General features: G+C 34.8%; 1 protein-coding gene across 2 annotated transcripts in view; it reads left to right on the forward strand.

Annotated features, from left to right (window-relative positions):
• The window catches only part of COL11A1 (collagen type XI alpha 1 chain), a 213,159-nt gene that overhangs the window by 133,105 nt on the left and 65,539 nt on the right, over positions 1-14,515 (forward strand). For both annotated transcript variants that reach the window (XM_065907856.1, XM_065907860.1), the window contains exons 38-41: positions 3,143-3,196; positions 5,835-5,942; positions 6,343-6,432; positions 6,688-6,741. In XM_065907856.1, coding sequence (XP_065763928.1) covers positions 3,143-3,196; positions 5,835-5,942; positions 6,343-6,432; positions 6,688-6,741 — 306 coding nt within the window. The remainder of the gene's footprint in view (positions 1-3,142; positions 3,197-5,834; positions 5,943-6,342; positions 6,433-6,687; positions 6,742-14,515) is intronic.

Raw genomic sequence — 14,515 nt, forward strand, 5'->3', positions numbered from 1 at the left:
GCTCAGTCGTGTCCGACTCTTTGCGACCCCATGGACTGCAGCACACCAGGCTTCCCTTCCCTTCACCATCTCCCAGAGCTTGCTCACTCATGTCCACTGAGTTGGTGATGCTAATGTCTAAAGTTAAACAAAGCGGAAAAGTAACATGTTAACTAATGATTCTAGGATAGGTATTCTCATCTCATAGTTTCTTATAAATGAAGCCTAGAATTATTTCTGGAAAATTATATTCTGTTTTCAAATTCACTTAAAGAACAACAGTGAGTCACTTTTATACTCAAGAACCTTTCTTGCTCACCTTGTTCTGTATTGACTGTGATTCATAAGATTGTCTTGTACAAGAGTCAGAATCTAGGGCAGCTATATTTTTATATATACGTGTTTCCTTATTTTAAAGAAGTTATTTTGTTATATTTGAGATTTTTCCTCATTCAGAAATCCTTAAACTGAAAGTCCATTCTGACATCTTACAATTTAAAGCTTTTTAGAAGTAATTAGTGTCCAAAATCATGGTGACTGCAGCTATGAAATTAAAAGACACTTATTCCTCAGAAGGAAAGTTATGATAACCTAGACAGAATATTAAAAAGCAGAGAGATTATTTTGCCAGCAAAAGTCCATCTCATCAAGGCTGTGGTTTTTCCAGTAGTCATGTATGAATGTGAGAGTTGGGCTATAAAGAAATCTGAGAGCCGAAGAATTGATGCTTTTGAACTGTGGTGTCAGAGAAGACTCTTGAGAATCCCTTGGACTGCAAGGAGGTCCAACCAGTTCATCCTAAGGGACATCAGTCCTGAGTGTTCATTGGAAGGACTGATGTTGAAGCTGAAACTCCAGTACTTTTTGGCGACCTGATGCAAAGACCTGACTCATTTGAAAAGACTCTGATGCTGGGAAAGACTGAAGGCAGAAAGAGAAGGGAACAACAGAGGATGAGATGGTTGGATGGCATCATTGACTCAATGGACATGAATTTGGGTAAACTCCACGAGTTGGTGATGGACAGGGGGGCCTGGTGTGCTGCAGTCCATGGGGTCACAAAGAGTCAGACACAACTGAGAGACTCAACTGAGAGACCATTTTATAACACTGAAACAACCCACACCTTTCTTAGAAATGCAGTGCCAAATCATGTGTTGATCATAGAGGTAATCAGAATTGGAGTTATGTTTTTAATAGCCATGTATCAAATTCATTTCTGTTCTTAAGAAATTTGAAAAACTTCATTTAACTTATACTAAAATAAATGGCTAGTCTTATTATATTATATGAAAATATTAAATAATCATACTTCATTTTGATCTATAAAAGCTTTTTTTGTACATATTTTATATGTAAGATTCCTGCTGTCAAATTTACTAGATACTTGCAAAACTGAATATTTTGAATGAGCTGGCATATGGTCAGGGCTGTTTTCCAGCTTCTTACAAATCTGTCTGTCACTCAGATGAGCTAACACACTCTTAGGGTGGATGAGTACAAGTCTGGGTAACACATTTTTTCACAGAATTTCCTTAGTGAAATCATGAGAGGGCATTGAAAATGTCAAGTAGGCACTTACTGAGAGAGTTTTAAGACTCAGCAGAGACTAAAGGTCAAGAAATAGTTTGTTGCAGAGGAGTTGATCAGATACAGATATTAATAGCGATTGTTTTCATGGAAATTATTGAGACCATCTAGCGAGTAGGTAGGATGTGGGACTAAATGATGTAAACAAATGATAAGAATAACTGCTAAGAGCTGCTAGCTCTCAGTGGAAAAGTAAAACATAAAATAATATGTATATAATATAACTGTATATATGTGCTTATATATGTGGGTACTAATTTCTAAACCATTAAGTTCCTGAAAAGTTAAAATTAAGCAAATAAAGCTATTATTTTGTTTATAAAATGTTAAATAAATTATATAATGCATTTCCCTTGAATTGATTCATTTTGCTATTGTGATCGATAGCTAAAGTGGAAACCTGAGGGTTTTAAGAATTAATGTGTTTTAAAAATAGGATAAATTTGATTTTTTTTTTCTTTCCCTGAAGCATCAATCAAATAATTACAAATATATATATTTTTTCTTTTTACTGCTTTTAAGTTTCATTTCTATAAATAATGGAATAATAATCATCAAGAAGGTCATGATACAAGTGTGGAGCCAGTTTCTGTCCTTTGCTTTCTAACTTTCTTATTTCCAATTTCATGTTATAGGGAATAAGATTTTTGCAAATGTTATTTCCTTTAATTCAGTTCTTTGGCACATTTTTCTCTCAACATTCTGAATCTTTCTCCAACTGTTAAGTGTAAATTAACTCACATGAGTAGGAAATTTGCTATTCATAATACAGTCATGCAGAAAATAACCCAGGAGTCTAGAGAAATAGAGGTACCAGAGTATATGCCAAAGGCCTTGTTCAGTGAGTACATTAGCCCACATGTACTGGATTTTATTCTGATGATTATAATATATGTAAGGTACATTTGTAAGTATATTCTTTTGGGTTTTAAGAAAGAAAGCTGATAAAATATTGAAATGGTGACAAGTCATGTAAAGTATTCTTTTCATAAATTTATTTTTACATCTTATTTTATGAGATTGTTGGAACAGAGGAAAGAGAAATGCATTGATATTGCAGACTGTAGATTTATCTCTGCGTGAGGAACCAGTGGACTGTTACAAAGAGTGTCTAAGTCATTGCTTATTTCATCCATATATGTTTCTAGATTAAAATTTCTGTGTTGTCTGACACAGGGAAAGAGGGCTAAGAACACAGTTTTGCTCCAGCTTCATCCCATTTTCTTATTTTCTTTTTTAAGCTTATTGAAGATAATCATAGAACTACAGTGTAAAATAGTGAAGACAATACATTTTAAATGTAGAGAGAACTGTAGTGTAATAATTTATAGGCATTTAGAAACAAGTGCTTGTGTGCACACTTGTTAGTTCTGTTGTGTCCAACTTTTTGCAGCCTGATCGACTGTAGGATATTTGCAACAGGCTCCCCTGTCCGTGGGATTTATGAGGCAACAAATTTTTAGCCAAAAGATGGCTGACTTTTAGAGTGAATTATTCAACTCTCTCAGAGAATTATAACTTATGTTTTGTGTCCTGGATAGCTTTTATAGTTCTTTTGTTTTTTTCTCCTTAGGGATTTCAAGGCAAGACCGGCCCTCCCGGGCCAGGGGGTGTTGTTGGACCACAGGTATGTTCCGCTACTTATTTCCTAACAAGATTTATCTTTCTGTTTATATTTTAACTTTTGCTAAGTTGTATGAAATTTATTTTATTTTGAGAATTGTAATATTAATATTTTTTTAATTTTGGATGGTATTTAAATATATGCAATTTGCCTACATCAAATGAACTTCAGAAAATCATTAGTTAGCTAAAGCAATTTTTTAGTTGCCTGAATGAATAAAAGAGAAGAATAAAATAAATAATGAAAATAAGTCAGAAACTTCACAATCAAGGTAACACAAAAGCCTGATCATGACATCATTTGCTAAAAACACCAAGATATTTTTTAAATAGATTGACCATTATCTTTTTTCAGAGATTTCAGATTCTGAAATGACTTCAGTTTTCTGAGTATAAATTAAATTTAGGTGTATAATATATTAGAAATATAAGTCTTCTAATATAATTCTTCTAGAATGTTAAAATTTGTATTATATTACATCTTTCTTAAAATTTCTTTTTTCTTAACAATGATTTCCATCAGTGAGAAAATATTAGTGTGTAGTCTTTGAGGGTATATTGATAGAAGTAATGGCAAAGACAAGTAGCTTTTTCAAGAGAGGTGGCAGAAAGAATCTCAAAATTTAAGGTAGTACTCTGAGTTATAGTATTAAATACTCGTAGACAATAATTCGTGGGAATAGAAAACAAGGGTTTTATTCTGGCATAACATATTGAATGGACAAGACACGTTTAGTTTACTCAGTTGGAACTTTGCCCTGCTACTGACGAATTATAGCGAAGAAGAGCCAGAGCAGTAAAGCGTCTTAATTTCTTAATTGCCTTAAATAGTCTTTTCTCAGCCTATAATTACTTCTTAATACTTTGTTAACTGGAACACACACACACACAAACACAGAAACAAAATTGTATCTTCTTTCTAGGAATATGTGTGATAGAAGCAAAAATGAAGAATTCTTGGATTGGCTGTTCCTTTTAATTTCAGAGGTCAATCTTGAACCAAAGGAATTTCTGTTTGCTACTTTATCAAGGAAAAAGCAGTGTGCATGATATTCTTTTTGCATACTTCTCTGTGTGTATATGTTGAGCCTTTCTTTTAATTGCCTATCAATTTTAAAAAAAACCTCTAAAATACTTTTGTTTTTCTTTATTCCAAACAACTTCAAAACAATTTTCTGTGAAAAATTTAACTAAAAGAATGATTCCTATTATCTTAAGAACAAAAGTAGAATTAGTGCCCCAACTAGAATGCAAACAGCTTAGGGTTTAACTGAAATTTTCAGATCTTCATATTTTTGAAAGTTTATCTCTGCCTAATACAGACATCTCATTTATGAAAACTGTGTTCTTTTTTGTCATCTTAGTTTAAGGCATAAAAATAGCAGATGTGTTATGATTATGCATCTTCACTGGATTATTTTTCTTTATTGGTCCTTTAAATAAGAAAATTCAATAGCCTATTTCAGATGTAATCATATTTTCATGTTAAGAGGTAGGAAGTGATTTAATAAGAGCAATGTTGATTGCAATACTTGATATCCACTCCTTTTTTTTGTACATTCATGTAAATTCCTGCTCATTTTTGTCTTGGTGATAGCTATTGCATTGAAATTCTGATTGATGTTTAAGGAAAACTTCCTTTGAGGAGAAATACTTGCTCATTAATGATAAGTTGGGGACTTTCAGCAGTACATAATTAAAAGAATTTAAATCTAGATTTGTACACCCAAATTTGGGGTAGATGTGTTTTTTTTTCCCCTAATCCAAGACCAAAAGAATCTGTTGCATTTTTAGAAAAATAAGAGAGAATGATAGCTTATAAGCAATTTAAGTAACACATTGGACGGTTTAACAACATTAGCATCTGGAAAATTTCCCTTTATATGTCCTTAACTTTATTCTAAGCGGAGATAGAGAGCGACTGGTGACCATTCTCTGTTTACACTTGAAAGCTCATTAAAGTCTAGCACCACAAAATGGCACGACTCGGGGGACACATAAATGACCTGACATTTTTCACTTTGGCATTTGCAGCAGTTTAAGGCAGTGGGGTATTTGTTATAGTCTTTGGCCTGGAGGAATTGCCAACTGAAATCCGTGGTTTTCAGGATCCCCCTGACACTTTCTCTAGACTATCAAATCAATGTAGATTTACAGTTGGAAGGTCTCCAGTCATGGAAATTCCAAGGAGAACTACTTTGGTTGTTTCGGTTCCAGGGAACTTGAGCTTATTATCAAGCAGTGATTCACTGACTAGCTACCCGTGTGGTACTAATAATGCCTCTTTTACTTTTAAATCTATTTGACATCTTATATAAAAGAGGGAAGGAGATGAAGTAATGATAAAATGGTTTTTAACAATATTTAGACTGGCTTCACTCTGAAACAATCTGGTATTAAACAAAGAAAACAACTCTTTAAATTTATCTATATATTCCCTTTACACACTCAGATTTTAATCCAGATTATACATAATCTTTCAGACTTCTATCAAGTATTTTACTTTCAATACTTTATATGCAGTTCTGTAGGACACCATGAAAATAATTGAAAATGATAAACCTTTGTGAAAGGGAGTGAGATTTGTTATCTTTGCCAAAAAATAAAAGAGCAATCTGATGAATTTTGTTTATCTACTTTAGGGACCAACTGGTGAGACTGGTCCAATAGGTGAACGTGGACATCCAGGCCCTCCTGGCCCTCCTGGGGAGCAAGGTCTTCCTGGTGCTGCAGGAAAAGAAGGTGCAAAGGTATATTCACCATGCTGTTGGAATTTTCTTGGCTGAAATCACCCATTTACTTTTTACTATAGCTTCTCATTACTTGTCTATAGATACTCTAAATGTTGGTGTAGTATTTAAATGAATGTCAGAAAGATATCTTAGTAAAATATCAGTTTATTGTACTTCAAGTCATGACCGAACAAAAATATGAGAACATTTAGCTTCATTGACCATAAAACCACCTATTCATGTACACTCAACTGTAGATAGTGGTTAGTTCATTTTAATATATGTGACATTTCACACACTACTCTCATCATTAAATGGTATTCAAACTTTACTCACACTAGGTTAGAGGTTACTACAGTTTTGTTTTTGGAACCATGTAAGTTTACTTCCTATGATGGATGTATATTCTATTCCTTAGGGTGACCCAGGTCCTCAAGGTGTCTCAGGGAAAGATGGACCAGCAGGACTACGTGGTTTCCCAGGTGAAAGAGGGCTTCCTGGAGCTCAGGTATAATTAACATATTAATGAAACATGTAAATAAGATTGCTTTTTAGAAGCATTTTTTTTGGTCTCAACTAAATAAAGATTCATGAGTAATTAAAGGGAAATATGTGAGCATATGCACTGGTTGTGATAATACATATAGCAATAGATTAATATATTTGTGTCTGAAATCACTTCCTAACATTCTCAGTTATACATCACCTCTTATTTATATTCAATTCATATCAGTTCATTTTCTTTGCTTTTCACTTTTCCCAGGGTGCACCTGGACTGAAAGGAGGAGAAGGTCCCCAGGGCCCACCAGGTCCAGTTGTAAGTATGATTATAAAATAGCCATGCAATCCATAGTTGCAAATTACAGCATTTCTTTCATTAGTCTCATGCTGTGATCCCACAGTGTGTGGAAGAGAAAATAAACATATGTCAGTCAAATCAGTCAGTGCCTGGTCTGTACTAATTGCATGCTTTCATGAGTACAGAAACAGAAGTGGTTAGATGATTGAAAATATTTATTTTACCACTGCTGTCAGGAGGTGAAAGGAGCTATCTTGCCTCTTCAAATACCTGAGAAAATAAATCATAGTTAGTCTGATTCTGAGTACTTGATGAGACTTGAATTTTATCAATGTTTATTTTTTTAAAAAAACCATAAATATGAAAGGCATGTATTCTCTTTATTTGTTATCTAGATTGTTTTATTTAGTCATTGTAACCTTATGAAGTAATTGGCAAATGAGTAAATATTAGATTTTTATTTTATTGGAATATATATCAATCCCCCAGAAAGCACTAAATATAGCCTTTATTTTTTTCCATAAATTTACCTTCATTCTTATCTGTGAAGTTACCAACAATAGCCAAGCTATCAATCTTAGTGGTTTCTTCTCATTCTCCATTTTATCTCACCAATCTAAAAAGCTGAAAGTTACCTAAACTTTCCTCTTAACTTCCTTATATAACACACGGAAGTCATATTAGCTCCACCTCCAACATATTTATTTAATTCTTCCCCCTTTCTTTGTTTCCACTACCATCGCCTTTGTTCAGACTCTTTCCTTTCTCGCCTTGCTTAACAGTGTTTTAACCTACCTCCTGACTCCATTTTTAACCTCTTCAGTTGGTTTTGCCCACTGATTCTAGAATTACAGCTTAACATCAGTTGCTTGGTCATGTTCGACTCTTTGCGACCCCATGTACCATACATAACCCACCAGACTCCTCTGTCCATGGAATACTCTAGGCAAGAGCCTACCAGGCTCCTTTGTCCATGGAATTCTCCAGGCAAGAGTACTGAAGTGGGTAGCCATTCCCTTCTCCAGGGGACCTTCCCAAAGCAAGGATTGAACCCGGACTTCCTGCATTGAAGGCAGATTCTTTACTGTCTGAGACACGAGGGAATACACATCCTTAACAGTGCCATTTTTCTGCTTAAATGTATCACATGGTCCCACACTGTCTTTGGAAACCAAACTCCTTATTATGACCAAGAAGTTTCTTCAAAATTTGATCACTGTCACTATCATCTATTTTATTTTCCTGAAAGCCTACATTCTAATTCTACCCAGTTTAATGCATTGAACTTCTTGTTTATATCATACTAACACAATTTTTATACTTTGCTAAGGATACTTTTCTTCTTCCAAGAAACCCTATTTTTCCTTTCTCTATTTGAAAAAAAATTCCTACTCATCTATAGAGATCAAGTTTAAACATTAAATCTCCATAAAGTCATCTTTGGACAGTTTGCCTCCATTTCGTATATTAGTGAAATTTCTTTACTCCTTGTTCTCTTTGTTATGATTTATATTTTAGAAATTGCTTTAGAATGTGTTTGGTTCCATTCACAGCACAGTGTTGTCAATATAATCATTCCATATCTATCTATTTAAATTTATCATAGATCCTGATATTGGAGTTAAGTGTGTACAACATAAATAACACTGAAAAAAATAATAATATATTCTTTGGCAGATTGATTAACTTTGATTAACATAATTATATTTAATCTGAGAGCATACAAATGTCATATTACAATGATTATGGTGGTATGGATATTTGATAAAGATCTTTTTAAAGAAAAATAATATTTGATATTCAAAAAATATAGAACATTTTAAGATATGCTGATAAGTTAGTGGTGGTAGCACTAGTAGGAAAAATATTTGAATAAGACAGAAGTGCTTAAATTTGAGCATAGATGTTTACATGCTTGCTCAGTTGTGTCTGACTCTTTGTGACCCTGTGAACTGTGGCCCACCAAGCTCCTCTGTACATGAGGTTATCCCAGCAGAAGTACTGGAATGGGTTGCCATTTTCTCCTCCAGAATATCTTCCAGACCCAGGGATCAAACTCACATTTTGGTGATTCCTGCATTGGCAGGTGGATTCTTTATCACTAAGCCAACTGGAAGCCAATTTGAGCATAGGTAGAATCTTCAAAATTTTGAGTGCAATGCAATCTATCTACCCAGAACTTTAAATTCTAAAGTGAATTTTATTTCATAATATGGATTCATTTTTTTAAGATCAGTGGTGATGCATCTGTGAAACCTGAATCATGAGCACAGCATTTAAGTTGTTTAAAGTTATTTTTAGGACCCAAGCAAACAATGTTATCTCAGTTCTTTGGACAGTTGAAATTAATATATTTATAAGGTACGTAATATGGCCAGGAGATAGAGATATAATTTAACAGGATATAAATCAATGATTATCTGATTGCATTTGAAAGAACTTAGTAAATATGACTTTTAAAAGATGTAATATTCATTCATTTAGCATCAAGAACTGTTTATTTGGCAATTTCTACTTACTTCCCAGTGTACAATTAAGCTGCAGAGAATATACACCTTTAAGAGACTTAAAACTAAATAGCACTATAAGTCAGCCAGTGATTAAATGCCTAATGGTATACAAATAACAAATATTAATTATTCAAGGGCAGGGGAAGAGAAATCAGTAGAAGTGTCAGGCAGGAAGTGGTCCTTGAATTTGACTTCACAGGGTATAGATGATTACAAAACTATGTAAGATCATGAGAATGATATCAGGAAGGAACAAGGTATTTAGGGAATATCTGGTCTTACCAAAGTGGGCACCTTAAAGAAGGACCAAACCGTGATGAATTCTTTCTAGGACGCAGGTACTGTGCTACGTATTTGCATAATGTAATGCTAAAATATATGTCATATGATTACTGAAGCTCTAAAATGCCAAACCGAAATAATTTGAAGATTTGGAGTTTTTTTGAGTAAGTGGACTATGAAAACTGCAATAAAGTGTTTTGGAGTAAACACATTTAATAAAATTTTAGGGGAAAAGTTTTCATTAGTGTATAATATATATAACAAAGAGGAGAGAGACTTGTTGAGCATAAAATTTCAGTGATCAATGTCATGATAAAAGAGTGAACCAATATAAGATAGCAGGAAGTCAGTGGCCAGTGCAGATGCAACAAACACTAGGAAGGCAGGATGGTAGGATTTATTCCTAAGATTGGATATGGGTAGTGAGGAAGAGGAAAACAGAATGATAACTTCAAGCATGTGTCCTTGTGGGAGTAACCGTTTAGTGATGCCGTGGTCAATTTCACCTGATCAGGAACAACAACAAACACTAAACTCTCACATAAAAGCTCAAAGCCTCTTAGTAGCAACAAAAGATTTTAAAACGCTTTTATACTTTGCTGATAGAAATGCTCTACAAATTCTGACTGTGAGTTTATTATTTGGAATTAAAATCTATTCTTAACAATAATTTAACATATCCAAGTCTATAGGCAACAACAAATTAAAATTCTTCCTTAAATTTGGAAAAGGAACCACTAAAAGGAAAGACATCATCCACATTGATTATGCTTTATGCTATTGTAATTGCTATAAAATATTGTAAAGAGATTCATGATGAGGTTCCTACTCCACGAAATAAAAGTGAAGTGAAGGGACTTTCCTGGTGGCTCATATGGTAAGGAATCTGCTTGCCAATGCAGGAGATGTGGGTTCAGTCCCTCAGTTGGGAAGATCCCCTGGAGAAGGAAATGGCCACCTACTCGGGTATTTAACTCCTGCTGCTACTTCTACTGCTAAGGCACTTCAGTCGTGTCTGACTCTGTGCGATCCCATCCCTGGGATTCTCCAGGCAAGAACACTGGAGTGGATTGCCATTTCCTTCAGTCGTGTCTGACTCTGTGTGATCCCATCCCTGGGATTCTCCAGGCAAGAACACTGGAGTGGATTGCCATTTCCTTCTCCAGTGCATTAAAGTGAAAAGTGAAAGTGAAGTCTCTCAGTCGTGTCTGACTCTTCACGACCCCATGGACTGCAGCCTACCAGGCTCCTCTGTCCATGGGATTTTCCAGGCAAGAGTACTGGAGTGGGGTGCCATTGCCTTCTCCATTCAACTCCTACTCCATAACAAATGCCAAACAAGCCTTAGTTTACTCCATTTAAATAAGCTACATGCATGCGGAGTTTGATTTTGAATTGTTTTATTTCAAATTACCAAGATTTAGACCAAAAATTATTGATTTTCTAGATGAAAACTATAATTTATTCAGAAAATTTGTTCATGGTAATTCTCATTTTTTTTTAGAAGATTTATGGTATCATCTTGCTTAGTTCAGTCAATCACTTAGCCATGTCTGACTCTTTGCCATCCTGTGGACTGCAGCAACAGGCTTCCCTGTCCATCACCAACTCCCAGAGCTTACTCAAACTCACGTTCATCGAGTGGGTGATACTGACATCTCATCCTCTGTCATCCCCTTCTCCTCCTGCCTTCAATCTTTCCCAGCATCAGGGTCTTTTCCATGAGTTAGTTCTTCGCAACAGGTGGCCAGAGTATTGGAGTTTCAGCTTCAGCATCAGTGCTTCCAATGAATATTCAGGACTGATTTCCTTTAGGATGGACTGGTTGGATCGCCTTGCTTTCCAAGGGACTCTCAAGAGTCTTCTTCAGCTCCACAGTTCCAAAGCATCAATTCTTTGGCACTCAGCTTTCTTTATAGTCCAACTCTCACATCCATACATGACCACTGGAAAAACCAGCCTTGATTAGATAGATGTTTGTTGGCAAAGTAATGTCTCTGCTTTTTAATATGCTGTCTAGGTTGGTCATAGCTTTTCTTCCAAGGGGCAAGTGTTTTTAATTTCATGGCTGCAGTCACCATCTACAGTGATTTTGGAGCCCCCCAAAATAAAGTCTATCACTGCTTCCGTTGTTTCCCCATCTATTTGCCATGAACTGATGGGACCAGATGCTATGATCTTAGTTTTCTGAATGTTGAGTTTTAAGCCAACTTTTTCACTTTCCTCTTTCACCTTCATCAAGAGTCTCTTTAGTTCTTCACTTTCTGCCATAAGGGTGGTGTCATCTGCATATCTCAGGTTATTGATATTTCTCCCAGCAACCTTTATTTCAGCTTATGTTTCATCCAGCCCAGTATTCTGCATGATGTACTCTGCATATAAGATAAACAAGCAGGGTGACAATATACAGCCTTTACACACTCCTTCCTAATTTGGAACCAGTCTATTGTTCCATCTACAGTTCTAACTGTTGCTTCCTGACCTATATACAGATTTCTCAGGAGGCAAGTCAGGTGCTCTGGTATTCCCATCTCTTTAAGAATTTTCCATAGTTTATTGTGATCCACACAGTTAAAGGCTTTGGGGTAGTCAATAAAACAGAGTTGATGTTTTTCTGGAAGTCTCTTGCTTTTTTGATGATCCAACCGATGTTGCAATTGATAGTAAAAACAAAGAGTAAGGAGTGCTGACTTCTTTGTCAAAAAAGATAGTACACTCTATTTTGCAATGTTAATAAAAAGTGACATTGAAATGTCAGAGCTTTTCAATATATTCTGACCCACACAAAGCAAAATATATTTAATAGTCATCCATCTATATTTGTGTGTATCTATTCATCCGTAAATATATTTTACATCTTTATTTTATTCATAATCTATTCAGTTGGAAACATAGGCCATACTACTTGTATCACACTGTTATGAAAGCCGATAGAAACGGAATCACAAAACTCTGATAGGTCTAGCTATGATGCCCTTGGCTTGTATTTAGAGAAACTCTAATGTGTAGAGTTGTATCAACCAAGAGCATCTATTCAAGGATATGGAACACTTTTATGCAGGGCTCTTATTATGAGTATCCTCTGAAGAAATCTTTTTTTCTTTTAATTGTTACAAAAATTATATTTCTTTTTTTAGCTATGGCGTACAGAAATAATAGATTCAAATTTGGACCACAGTAGAGAAGATAACTTCTTGTTTTATGACTCTTTTGTAACTTTTTGCATTGAATTCTATACAGGAAGTGCATATAATGTACCTTAATATTATATATTTTCTTTTATTATAATTACTTTTCAAAATGCTAGACAAGACCTATTACACTGACTTCATAAACCATCCATGGATCGTAACCTGCATGTAGGAAAAGCCTAGTCTCTAAACTAGGTCCCTAGTATGAATTTTTAGATTACTAATACTGATAGTCCTATTTTTTGCCAATAAAGTTAGTTGCTTATTTATTTTTCTTACCTAGATTTCTTTTTTTAACATTTCTTATTTATATTATCTCTTAGTTATGTCTCCCTTGTAAACTGCTGTGAGTCTTTTCCTATGAAAAACTAAATAATGAATATGCCATTCAATCTATTAAGCTGAAATTTTACAGATTCATTAAATGGACATTTCCTGCATAGAGCTTATAGTTTTTTGAAGAAGATGGATGTGAAATAGATAAAACAACATAATAAATAATGAGTAATCTATTAAAAGAACAAAGAAAGGAAGGTTAAAAACAATTTTTCCCTAAAGGAATTATGTTAGAGTTCAAAATACAAATAAAAATCAGTTTTATCTATGAAAAGCAAGTTTCTTATGGGTTTGACTTAGTCTTGAAGTGTTCAATGCTATTTTAGTCCTCTTAGCAAAAAATTGATATTTCATCATCAAAGTTCTCTGAAGGTCTAGCTACTAGGAGTGTATGCATATTGAGAAGCAGTTTTTAGTGCTCCCGCTCAAGCCGAACAAAATTATCCCAACAGGATACTGTTCCTTTGAGCTTCTGAAGTCTGGCCTAAACCAAATGCTCTCTGTATGCATGATGATATACACAAAAGCTGGTAATAGATGCCCATCAAAGGAGGGCATGTTTTCTCCTCTCAGGGGGTTTACTGACTAAGTGGATGTCTTAATGCGCACACAGAAGGTAGGAAGAAGCAAGAGACTGATCAGCACAGCATTTTTCTCCTATGTTGAACACAGACTGAGTAAACATTTTATATTTATGTTAACATACAGTATATACAAATAGATTATGCAAACAAGCTCTCAGATTGCATTTACCACTGATATATTTCATAAAGCAAATCAAGGAAAATATGTTCCCTAAATAATCTCTCCCTCGTATTTTTCTTTTTCTGATAAGAAAAATCCCCTCAAGGACTTTCCTGGCGGTCCAGTGGATAAGACTCTGATCTGCCAATGCTGGGGGCACAAGTTTGATCCCTGGTCAGTGAACTAAGACCCCATGTGCCACATGGCAGGGCCAGAAGATGAAAATGATAATAATTTTTTTTTAAAAATCCCCTCATTGCAAACATTTATTTCTCTAAAAATGAGGAGAATTTAAAAAATATAATAGTGTGCTATTAAAAGTCCTTTGTCCTTACAACCACATTTCTCACTCACACCTACCCCTTAGAAAAGTGGGAATTAATATGGAGAGTGTATATGAGAGGGGTCAGATGCATAGCTGCTAGAAGGTAAATGTCCAATGTTTCACAACTGTGCAATGTATTAGTCTTTGTCTCTTTTTGTGACTTCTATTTCATATCTGTCCCCTGACAATTCTCTCTTTTTCTCTTTATGTGCTATTATTTCTTCCTGTTATTATCTCTTCTTTAGAATTGTATATGCCCCTCTTATCATAACTCCTATTCTAATTTTCCCCCACCTCCTACTCCAGAGAACCTTCTTCTTTACTGGCTTTTTACTTATTCCTCAAACAAGGAGCTAGACAAGTGTTTAGAAGGTTTTCACTTACTAACTGGGTCACATGTTATT

This window comes from Muntiacus reevesi, chromosome 1 (genome assembly GCF_963930625.1).
Source record: "Muntiacus reevesi chromosome 1, mMunRee1.1, whole genome shotgun sequence".
NCBI classification, from domain to species: domain Eukaryota; kingdom Metazoa; phylum Chordata; class Mammalia; order Artiodactyla; family Cervidae; genus Muntiacus; species Muntiacus reevesi.